Source organism: Rana temporaria, chromosome 12 (assembly GCF_905171775.1).
Source record: "Rana temporaria chromosome 12, aRanTem1.1, whole genome shotgun sequence".
In the NCBI taxonomy this organism is placed as follows: domain Eukaryota; kingdom Metazoa; phylum Chordata; class Amphibia; order Anura; family Ranidae; genus Rana; species Rana temporaria.
The window spans coordinates 105,886,377-105,899,016 of NC_053500.1; the positions used below are offsets into that span (position 1 = coordinate 105,886,377).

The window sequence follows — 12,640 nt, forward strand, 5'->3', positions numbered from 1 at the left end:
TCTCATCCAATCAGAAAACTCCTTTTACTCATTCACAAAAATGCAAGATGTTCTGGAAATGGTGGTCGTGCCGATTGAGCACCCTGCCATTATGTTCACTATGAAGAAGGGCACATGCTCGGCACAGGACCCAGAAGTCAGGGGCAATCACTTTAATGGCGCATACACACGATCGTTTTTCATGTCATGCAAAAAAACTATGTTTTTCTCGACGTGATTCCTCTCAAGCCTGCCTTGCATACACACTTTCGTGAAAAAAAATGCTCAAGCAAAGCGCGATGACGTACAACACGTACGACAGCATTATAAAGGGGAAGTTCCATTCGAATAACGCCACCCTTTGGGCTGCTTTTGCTGATTTCGTGTTACTGCGAGTTAGTAAAAGTTTGGTGAGAGATGATTGGCGCTTTTCATTCTTTGTGCTTTTCAGTCTGTTACAGCGTGATGAATGTGCTATCTCCATTACGAACACAATTTTTATCAGAACAAGTGCTCCCGTCTCATAACTTGCTTCTGAGTATGTGCGTTCCCCCCCTCGTTAAAGCGTACACACGACCGTTTTTCACGACGTGAAAAACGAAGAGAAAAAATAGAGCGGGTTCTAAATTTTTAACAGGCCTTTTTCTCTTCAAAAAAAGGCTCTGGAGCCTACACACGACCGTTTTTCACGACCAATTTAAAAAATTGCATTTTTCTCGTCATGAAAAATGGTCGTGTGTACGCGGCATTACAGAAGCTACTACCACAGTGATTCTCTTCTTTCACAGTGGCCCACAGGTATGGAATAAGTATACTTACGTTAGACCAAGCTGCACCAAAGTAACTGATCAAAACTGGTATTTCAGTTCTGGGTAGGCCCTAGTAGGCTGAAAACTGAATTTGTATATTTTGTGCCGATACTAGAAGTTACTTATTTGTCATGCTGAACTGAAAAAAAAAAACAGACTTCAGTTCTGTGCCCTTGTACAAAAGAGCACTGAGAGTTTTCAAGGTGAATTAGCACACTGAACATTGCCTTAGGCTCATAATCCTTAGTACTCGCTTCAACATTCCCTATTAAGTATCTTTCCAATGCATGCCATTGCATGACATAAGACTATTTGAGACTAAGACATGACTACGATCTATTTATGATCTCATGATTATTTCTGGGAAAATTATTTTTATGAATGTGTAAAGCTGAATTTAAAAGTTGCCACAACTTTTAAAATGCAGTACCCGTACCACACATGGTAAATGCATAACAAATCAATTATTATAATAATTATGAAAGATGTGCATTATTCTCATGCCATTTAACCCCTTAAGGACCGCCTCCTGCACATATACGTTGGCAGAATGGCACGGCTGGGCACAAGCACGTACCTGTACGTCCTCTTTAAGTGCCCAGCCATGGGTCGTGGGCGCGCGCCCACGACCCGATCCGAAGCTCCGTGACCGTTACCGCGGGACTGTGGCGCCGTCATTGATCGTGTTACCTTTTATAGGGAAGCACAATCAATGACGTCACACCTACAGCCACACCCCCCTACAGTTAGGAACACAAATGAGGTCACACTTAACCCCCTTCAGCGCCCCCTTGTGGTTAACTCTCAAACTGCAATTGTCATTTTCACAGTAAACAATGCATTTTTAATGCATTTTTTGCTGTGAAAATGACAATGGTCCCAAAAATGTGTCAAAATTGTCCGAAGTGTCCGCCATAATGTCGCAGTCATGAAAAAAAAAAAAAACGCTGATCGCCGCCATTAGTAGTAAAAAATAAAAAAATTATAAAAATGCAATAAAACTATCCCCTATTTTGTAAACGCTATAAATTGTGCGCAAACTGATCGATAAACGCTTATTGCGATTTTTTTTTACCAAAAATAGGTAGAAGAATACGTATCGGCCTAAACTGAGGAAAACATTTTTTTTTATATATATTTTTGGGGGATATTTATTATAGCAAAAAGTAAAAAATATTGATTTTTTTTCAAAATTGTCGCTCTATTTTTGTTTATAGCGCAAAAAATAAAAACCGCAGAGGTGATCAAATACCACCAAAAGAAAGCTCTATTTGTGGGAAAAAAAGGACGCCAATTTTGTTTGGGAGCCACGTTGCACGACTGCGCAATTGTCAGTTAAAGCGACGCAGTGCCGAATTGCAAAAACTGCCCAGGTCCTTTAGCTGCCTAAAGGTCCGGGTCTTAAGTGGTTAAGGCCTCATGCGCACTGGACATTTTGCTAACTCTCCTAAACTCGATTCCTCCTGGCAGCAGCGGTTTGGCAGAAAAAACGCTTGGCGCTTGTAAACCTGTGTAAATAATAATTTAATCTGTTTGGCCAATGAAATAAATTAAAGCTCAAGCACTAAACGCACCTAGAGCCCCTGCATTTACACGCTTTTTGGTGCATCAAGCTTTTTTCTGCTGCTCCTGGACATACTGGGGTAGATTCAGATAGAAGATACGACGGCGTATCTCCAGATACGCCGTCGTATCTCTGAGTCCGGCCGGTCGTATCTATGCGCCTGATTCATAAAATCAGTTACGCATAGATTTCCCTAAGATCCGACCGGCGTAAGTGTTTTACACCGTCGTATCTTAGGCTACATATTTACGCTGGCCGCTAGGTGGCGCTTCCATAGATTTACGCAAGGAATATGCAAATGAGCTAGATACGCCGATTCAGAAACGTACGTCCGGCCGGAGCATTTTTTTACGTCATTTACGTTAGGCTTTTTTCGGCGTATAGTTACCCCTGCTATATGAGGCGTATCCTATGTTAAGTATGGCCGTCGTTCCCACGTCGAGTTTTGAAAATTTTATGTCGTTTGCGTAAGTCGTTCGCGAATAGGGCTGGACGGAATTTACGTTCACGCCGAAAGCAATGACGATTTGCGGCGGAATTCCGAGCATGCGTACTGGGATTTTTTCACGAACGGCACATGCGCCGTTCGTAAAAAACGTCAAATACGCGGGGTCACAGTTAATGTACATAAAACACGCCCACATCATCCACATTTGAATTATGCGGGCTTACGCCGACACAGATACGTTACGCCGTAACTAAGGGCGCACGTTCTTACTGAATACACAACTTGCGCCCTAAATTACGGCGGCGCATAAAGATAGACGATTCTATCTGAATCTACCCCACTGGCTGTAGGTTTTTCCTTTCTCCAAACTATTTGTGCTTGGACAAACAGGCTAATATGCAGGGGCGTTTAGTGGAAGAAAAAAAAAATCCAAATGCCCCTATGAGCAGAAGAAAAAATATCCAGTGTGCATGAAGCCTAAAGCAGAACTTCAGCACCTGTTCACTGCTCAACAATGGACCAACTCCCCCCCCCAGACATTCAGTATCCTTTCTGATGCTGCCCCCTACCACACACACTAGTGTATTACTGTACGTTGTGGTGCATTGCAAGATGTGCATCAGAGCTGCTTTGCCTTAGTGCACTGGGGTGCCATTCAAAATGAATGGCACCGCAATGTGCTAACACATATTAATGCAACACAAAATTGTGCTTTGTTCCTAAACTGTAGACTGCTGAGGGCTGCAAAGAAAAGAGAGGGCCGGATAGTGATAGTGCTAATTAATAATATTATTAACATTTATGAAGATAATCTGGTGTACAGACCAAGTGTAGTGGATGCCTCCTCCTGTGCTCTGCGCAGTGCCTCGTCGCTGACATTCACACAAAGGGTGTCTCTTAAAGAGTCCCTGTGGCGGGGATCAGAACCAACTTCCCATTTCTCAGACTCCAGTTCCAGAATCTTCCGCAGCAATTCCTCTTTCTCCATGTACATGGCTTCTGTGCCACCCCTGTGTAGAGGTCTATATATCAGAGAAGGCATAATAAGGCATAAGAGACAAAGTGCTGCACAGTACAGGAAAGAAGGGAGTTCCAGATGGCAAAAGCAGGACAGGCAATATGTACAAAATAATGGGTCAGGCCCAACCACCAAGTCTCCTATATCCCTTCCCAGTTTATTTTGTGCCACTCCTACTGCTGTCAGTATTTTTGTGTTTTATTAAGTAAATAGTGCAATAAATTACAGAGATGGCCTCACGATTCTGCAGGGCGACTTGGGACTAGAGGACGTTTCTAGATCATGTATGAAACCATCAAATTTGCTATTAATAAGACATACTTTGGAACTTTTTGCAAACCTTGCGAATGTACAAAAGCATCCCACTGTGATGAAGAAAGGAACAGTTCCATATAAAAGGTAGATCATTGGAAACAAGACTGAGGTCTATATATTCAGAGGATATTCAAAACCTTAAACGTAGCTAGCAGGCACCTCAAAGTTGTCTGAATTAACAGGTTGGAGACAGGTAGTCTATAAAGAAAAAAAACCTAATTTGGTGTGCATCAAGCGTAAGGTGATAATACGGATGCACCGGTATTAAGTGTGCCACCTCCCCGATATTGTAGAATTGAACTAAGGACTAGTGAGTTGGGCTTTGAAGGCACACGATACAAAACTTGTAGAAAACTAGAAAAATTTATTATAGATATAGAAATATCATAGAAACCGTTATAAATAAAAAATCACAAAGTGAAGTTCAATTGACAACTGGTTTACCACACACGGTTCACATACATTGTATAGTTCTAACATAAAAAGCTTAAAATAAAAAGCATAAATATAAAAAACGTTATATCACAAGTGACCAGATGGTTGTCCAGAGGACTAGGAGGATTTGCTCGACATGTTGCACGCTTATGGAATTAGCGCTTCCTCAGGAGCATAGATATTTCATTCTAATAAAACATATACAAGAAACAGCATCAGTCTACAGGTATATGTAAATCACAAAACAGAAAAACATTACATTTTAGGAAATTTTAAGAAAAACAATAAAAAATATATTACAACAGAAGTACATATAGATGTCCACCCATGCTGCAGAGATTGCATGGTGGACAGCCAGATAAAGAACTATAAACATGTTATCTCAATGCAGCAATGCGCAACGAAGCACGCAGAGAGAGAGCCCTCCCCCTGAGACTTCCATATAGAAGGGGGGAATTCCATAAAAGGAAGAAAAAAGAAAAGAAAAAGAAAAAGAAAAGAAAGAAAACAAGAAAAGGGGGGAAAAAAAGGGGGAGGGGGGGGGGAAAGAATCATATCATGTCGGGGTTCTTATATTGAGGATATGTGCATAGGCTATAAAAATGCGTGATAGAACAATCAGGAAAGTCCTATAAAGGTTGAAAATAACTTACAAGGGGTATCCCGCGTTGGTGGTAATCAACGAACGGTCTTTTATTGGCCTATCACTGATTGTAATTCACAAGGAAATTGTTTCAACCAGATAGGAGAGTATAATCTGTGGATGGTATTGTGAAGGTATAAATCATAATTTTCAGTATACCAATATCAAAAATAATTTCATAGAAACATAGTCAGGAGTTTCAGATTTGTAGAAACGGGAGGAGGGGGGGAGGTAGGGGGGGGGGGAAACGACTTACCATAAAGAAAAAGCAGAACTAAATTGCATGCGGTGGTATGGCAGTTGATTGCTGGTAAGCAACGAACAATGAATCTGATCCAGGTATATGTTCACACACCCAGCTAGTGCATACAGTGTATTAATCGGACATAGAAAAACAGATGGGTAAATCTGTCTAAATAACCGCCTACCTAACTGACCTTAGTCCATGGGTATGGAAAGGATAATAGGCAAAGGCGTTAAAGTCCTAAAGGATACAAAACAAATATGTATAAAATACAATAAGACTGGGGTAAAAAAAGGTTGAGGTGGTAAATATAGAAACTACAAATCTGTAGCAAAGCATTAGCCCACAGCTTGTAGATATCCTAGGAAATCGCCTTACCTTAGTGTTGCAGTATATTGTATAGCTGAGTGTGTCCCTGGTAACAGAGTAGCGCCAGTACACTGAACAGCTGCTTACCTGGTCTATATATAGTCCAATGAGGGCTGGTTAGTAACAGGTGGAGTGGGAGGAGACCCACCTGCATGTCGGCGTCTCCGTCGCACCGATAATGACGTCATTTAAAATTGCCCAAATCACGGCGATGTAGCCGTGTCCCTGCATAACCCCGACTGACCAGTCAGCCAGGTCTGCAGAGCGTGCGCAGCCACGTCCGTAGCGTGCATGTGCACAGAAAGGCATGACGTAACGTCATCTCCCTGGGTAGGGCAGTGACGAGGGCGGGGACGTACGAGACGCGGGGTCCTCCCACCAGTGACACGCGCCTCCGCACAGCATGCACGGAGGCAGTGACAGGTCAGACCAGGGTCCATACATACAGGGGCTCGCAAGCCGATCCACACAAAGGAGGGGCAGGGCCAGCAAACCTCCAGCGTACTTCCCTAAGCAGGGCTGTACCATTCAGATAGGGAAAGAAAGGGTAGAGAAAAAAACACCAATTAAAGGAAAACAGTAAAGAAAAGAGAACTCCCACCCCAAACTGAAGCCAGATGAGTGCAAACATTGCACAGGAATCTCAATGCTCTGCCACACATTGATGCATAGAGATAAATACAAGATGCAGTCATTCAGAAGAATTTTTAAACTACAAAATGTACATACTTTAAACAAAATACATCAATAAAGAAATTTTTAAAAAATATTTTTGTTTTTTTACAAGCGCAGCATTTCATATGTTGCAACTAAGCAGCATTTATCAGTATAATTTTATTAATATAAATATTGAAGTCCATCTATCAGCGTTAAGATCTAATAATTAAGATTTATTGTATATGGATAAAGACGATCTGTCATAAATATATATCCTAGGGGAAAAAAAAAAAAAAAAAAAAAAAAGGAGGAGGAAAAACACAATCATGTATAGATGGATAGATCATGGTTGGGATTTTCAACGGAACCAGAGTACAGCTCATGTAGTGTACGTGGGGGTAATGCGAGAAAGAGGAGGAGAGGGGAGAGTAGTGTTCCTCAATATTTAAGTGATTTGCGTTATTAATGCATTTCCCTATGAGCGACGCACGGAACAATAAGGAAAATATATTATAGAAATTAAAAAAAGGAAAATGAAAAACAATCATAAATATAAAATTATTATTGTTCCATTCCCTTTTTCTCCCTTTATTACGAGAGTCAGGAGTGGAACTCAGTGTATTTGTATTGTAGTATAGTCGAAGTGCATTGTGAAAAAGGAAGGAATTTATAAGGTGAACTATAATGTAGTCAAGGCTGCACATATTTATATATACAGCTTGTCGCTCATAGTACATAGTGATGGTGCAAGAGTTTATCGTGTCATAAATAAATTGCTGTTAAATAGTGATTAACACATACATAGTGATCAATCCTCGATTTCACATAGGATAAAGCCGACATGAAACAGTATTAGATGCCTTGGAGTGACATAAGGGGGTGTCAAGGTAAAAATAACAATAAAAATAAAAAGTGTAAAACAACTTATATAATTGTTAACCGTGCGTCACATAGAGAAGTGCTCATGTGTGTTGAAGTTATTTGAATAAACCTAAAGGAAGGGTTTGTACGATTGTGTTTCGTTCAAACCCGGGGGTTGAGTTGCGTTAAGTCTCTCGATCCAGATAGTTTCCTATCTGGATCGAGAGACTTAACGCAACTCAACCCCCGGGTTTGAACGAAACACAATCGTACAAACCCTTCCTTTAGGTTTATTCAAATAACTTCAACACACATGAGCACTTCTCTATGTGACGCACGGTTAACAATTATATAAGTTGTTTTACACTTTTTATTTTTATTGTTATTTTTACCTTGACACCCCCTTATGTCACTCCAAGGCATCTAATACTGTTTCATGTCGGCTTTATCCTATGTGAAATCGAGGATTGATCACTATGTATGTGTTAATCACTATTTAACAGCAATTTATTTATGACACGATAAACTCTTGCACCATCACTATGTACTATGAGCGACAAGCTGTATATATAAATATGTGCAGCCTTGACTACATTATAGTTCACCTTATAAATTCCTTCCTTTTTCACAATGCACTTCGACTATACTACAATACAAATACACTGAGTTCCACTCCTGACTCTCGTAATAAAGGGAGAAAAAGGGAATGGAACAATAATAATTTTATATTTATGATTGTTTTTCATTTTCCTTTTTTTAATTTCTATAATATATTTTCCTTATTGTTCCGTGCGTCGCTCATAGGGAAATGCATTAATAACGCAAATCACTTAAATATTGAGGAACACTACTCTCCCCTCTCCTCCTCTTTCTCGCATTACCCCCACGTACACTACATGAGCTGTACTCTGGTTCCGTTGAAAATCCCAACCATGATCTATCCATCTATACATGATTGTGTTTTTCCTCCTCCTTTTTTTTTTTTTCCCCTAGGATATATATTTATGACAGATCGTCTTTATCCATATACAATAAATCTTAATTATTAGATCTTAACGCTGATAGATGGACTTCAATATTTATATTAATAAAATTATACTGATAAATGCTGCTTAGTTGCAACATATGAAATGCTGCGCTTGTAAAAAAACAAAAATATTTTTTAAAAATTTCTTTATTGATGTATTTTGTTTAAAGTATGTACATTTTGTAGTTTAAAAATTCTTCTGAATGACTGCATCTTGTATTTATCTCTATGCATCAATGTGTGGCAGAGCATTGAGATTCCTGTGCAATGTTTGCACTCATCTGGCTTCAGTTTGGGGTGGGAGTTCTCTTTTCTTTACTGTTTTCCTTTAATTGGCGTTTTTTTCTCTACCCTTTCTTTCCCTATCTGAATGGTACAGCCCTGCTTAGGGAAGTACGCTGGAGGTTTGCTGGCCCTGCCCCTCCTTTGTGTGGATCGGCTTGCGAGCCCCTGTATGTATGGACCCTGGTCTGACCTGTCACTGCCTCCGTGCATGCTGTGCGGAGGCGCGTGTCACTGGTGGGAGGACCCCGCGTCTCGTACGTCCCCGCCCTCGTCACTGCCCTACCCAGGGAGATGACGTTACGTCATGCCTTTCTGTGCACATGCACGCTACGGACGTGGCTGCGCACGCTCTGCAGACCTGGCTGACTGGTCAGTCGGGGTTATGCAGGGACACGGCTACATCGCCGTGATTTGGGCAATTTTAAATGACGTCATTATCGGTGCGACGGAGACGCCGACATGCAGGTGGGTCTCCTCCCACTCCACCTGTTACTAACCAGCCCTCATTGGACTATATATAGACCAGGTAAGCAGCTGTTCAGTGTACTGGCGCTACTCTGTTACCAGGGACACACTCAGCTATACAATATACTGCAACACTAAGGTAAGGCGATTTCCTAGGATATCTACAAGCTGTGGGCTAATGCTTTGCTACAGATTTGTAGTTTCTATATTTACCACCTCAACCTTTTTTTACCCCAGTCTTATTGTATTTTATACATATTTGTTTTGTATCCTTTAGGACTTTAACGCCTTTGCCTATTATCCTTTCCATACCCATGGACTAAGGTCAGTTAGGTAGGCGGTTATTTAGACAGATTTACCCATCTGTTTTTCTATGTCCGATTAATACACTGTATGCACTAGCTGGGTGTGTGAACATATACCTGGATCAGATTCATTGTTCGTTGCTTACCAGCAATCAACTGCCATACCACCGCATGCAATTTAGTTCTGCTTTTTCTTTATGGTAAGTCGTTTCCCCCCCCCCCCCCTCCCCCCCTCCTCCCGTTTCTACAAATCTGAAACTCCTGACTATGTTTCTATGAAATTATTTTTGATATTGGTATACTGAAAATTATGATTTATACCTTCACAATACCATCCACAGATTATACTCTCCTATCTGGTTGAAACAATTTCCTTGTGAATTACAATCAGTGATAGGCCAATAAAAGACCGTTCGTTGATTACCACCAACGCGGGATACCCCTTGTAAGTTATTTTCAACCTTTATAGGACTTTCCTGATTGTTCTATCACGCATTTTTATAGCCTATGCACATATCCTCAATATAAGAACCCCGACATGATATGATTCTTCCCCCCCCCCCTCCCCCTTTTTTTCCCCCCTTTTCTTGTTTTCTTTCTTTTCTTTTTCTTTTCTTTTTTCTTCCTTTTATGGAATTCCCCCCTTCTATATGGAAGTCTCAGGGGGAGGGCTCTCTCTCTGCGTGCTTCGTTGCGCATTGCTGCATTGAGATAACATGTTTATAGTTCTTTATCTGGCTGTCCACCATGCAATCTCTGCAGCATGGGTGGACATCTATATGTACTTCTGTTGTAATATATTTTTTATTGTTTTTCTTAAAATTTCCTAAAATGTAATGTTTTTCTGTTTTGTGATTTACATATACCTGTAGACTGATGCTGTTTCTTGTATATGTTTTATTAGAATGAAATATCTATGCTCCTGAGGAAGCGCTAATTCCATAAGCGCGCAACATGTCGAGCAAATCCTCCTAGTCCTCTGGACAACCATCTGGTCACTTGTGATATAACGTTTTTTATATTTATGCTTTTTATTTTAAGCTTTTTATGTTAGAACTATACAATGTATGTGAACCGTGTGTGGTAAACCAGTTGTCAATTGAACTTCACTTTGTGATTTTTTATTTATAACGGTTTCTATGATATTTCTATATCTATAATAAATTTTTCTAGTTTTCTACAACTTTTGTATCGTGTGCCTTCAAAGCCCAACTCACTAGTCCTTAGTTCAATTCTAGTCTATAAAAGCTGCAAACTGTTTGATAGGTTGCGACCACGAAAAACCATTATTGTGGATGCCTTATGCTTTGAAATAACAATAAAACACAAAATTAACCTTCAGGCTGGGTTCACACTTAATTTGGATGTGGCTCAGAGCATGGGTCTGGTGCGTCCCTGTTCTGTTTCAGGGACGAATCAGAGCCAAATTTTTGGTTGAATTCAGACCTGAAAACAGAGCCAAAGATGCATAGGACCCTTGTGCAATCCACTCTGCAGCCACCACGGAGATGTGTGAACTGACTCCATTGAGTGCCGGTCACAGTCTCCTGTCATGTGAATTGGATTCAGGGAAACCCGTTTCCAATTTGCATAAGTGTGAACACAGCCTAAGTCTACAAAAGATGGTCGTAAATAGCAGCAATGTATCCATTTTCATTGCAGTCTGATTAAAATGTAAGTCAGGGCTCGACAAATCCCAGACGCCAGGTCGCAATGGTGACTAGGAATTGCATCCTGGTGCCTGGGCTTTTGTCAGCCCATTCACTGCAGGGATGCGCAATTTATATAGCCCGACACTCGGGACATGTAGTTCTGTGCATTTCGTTTTTTTGTAACATTTAGCTTTACTGCGGGCAAGTAGCAGAGCTTACTTGTCAGGTGGAAGCTTTCGGGTGGCTGTGCTGCCAGGCGAATGCTTCCACACACCCCGGTAAAGTGCCCCTCCTCACGCATGCCTCCCTGCTATGTCCATCTGCATTTACGTTACGCCGCCGCAAGTTTTACGGGCAAGTGCTTGATTCACAAAGCACTTGCCTGTAAAGTTGCGGCGGCGTAGCGTAAATTCCCCGGCGCAAGCCCGCCTAATTCAAATGATCCAGGTAGGGGGCGTGGAGCATTTAAATTAGGCGCGTTCCCGCGCCGAACGTACTGCGCATGCGCCATCCCTAAAATTTCCCGACGTGCATTGCGCTAAATGACGTCGCAAGGACGTCATTGGTTTCGACCTGAACGTAATTGACGTCCAGCCCTATTCACGGACGAGTTACGCAAACTACGTTAAATTTCAAAATTTCAACGCGGGAACGACGGCCATACTTAACATAGGATACGCCACCTAGGGGGCATGTTTATCTTTACGCTGCGTATCTCTTACAGAAACGGCGTATCTTTACTGCGACGGGCAAGCGCACGTTCGTGAATCGGCGTAACTACTCATTAGCATATTCTACGCCGACCTCAATGGACGCGCCACCTAGCGGCCAACGTAAATATTGCACCCTAAGATACGACGGCGCAGGCCGTTGTATCTTAGGCATGTTTAAGTGTATCTCAGTTTGAGAATACATTTAGACATACGACAGGCTTAGATTCGGAGTTACGTCGGCGTATCTACTGATACGCCGGCGTAACTCTTTGTGAATCTGGCCCCACGGGTGATGCTGGGTAGAGAGGAGGGAGGAGATCAGACACACATCTGCTCTCCTCTTCATCTTGTTCCTGACCCGGAAGCGACATGTAAGATGTCACTTCTGGGTCCCCATTGTCAGTGTCCCCAGCCATCGAGGCCGGGAAAGAATGTAATGTTATGCGATTAAAAAATGTTGTTTTTTAAATAAAAAAACACATTTAAGTTACACCGAAACACATAAACCCCCCCCCCCCCAATTTTTTTGAGACCCCCTCACGTATACGCACAGAAGTCAATTATTTATTTGATTTCTGCCAAAGAGACATGTTGGAATCATTTCCGACATTTAGCAGCTGCAGCTAATAAAAAAAAACTAACTAACTGTGTATGGCAAGCCTATGACTAATTTGTCTACATAAATAATTTTTACATTGTTTTCTTTTTTTAGGACATATATTAGGACATTTATTTGTTTATAAATTTAATATACCTGGCTTAAATAAAATTTTAGGAACATACAAAAAATTTGAATAATTCTAAGTACGGTACATTGAAGAATGTTAACCATACATACAAGTCACAAAGTA

The 12,640-nt window shown here is 41.2% G+C and overlaps 1 protein-coding gene and 2 long non-coding RNA genes across 5 annotated transcripts in view; 1 reads left to right on the forward strand and 2 right to left on the reverse strand.

The window, feature by feature from the left end:
* The window catches only part of LOC120918485 (trichohyalin-like), a 33,607-nt gene that overhangs the window by 3,050 nt on the left and 17,917 nt on the right, over positions 1–12,640 (reverse strand). For 2 of the 3 annotated variants that reach the window (XM_040330090.1, XM_040330093.1), the window contains exon 3: positions 3,626–3,822. In XM_040330090.1, the coding sequence (XP_040186024.1) occupies positions 3,626–3,822 (197 nt within the window). The remainder of the gene's footprint in view (positions 1–3,625; positions 3,823–12,640) is intronic. The other variant, XM_040330092.1, reaches the window with a different exon arrangement.
* On the reverse strand, positions 4,575–5,914 carry LOC120918486. The gene is made up of 4 exons (XR_005744381.1): positions 5,834–5,914; positions 5,468–5,695; positions 5,222–5,325; positions 4,575–4,756 (listed from the first exon to the last, which is right to left on the reverse strand). It is a non-coding gene; the product is annotated as an uncharacterized LOC120918486 (long non-coding RNA).
* Positions 9,170–10,368, forward strand: LOC120918487. The gene is made up of 4 exons (XR_005744382.1): positions 9,170–9,258; positions 9,397–9,624; positions 9,766–9,869; positions 10,329–10,368. It is a non-coding gene; the product is annotated as an uncharacterized LOC120918487 (long non-coding RNA).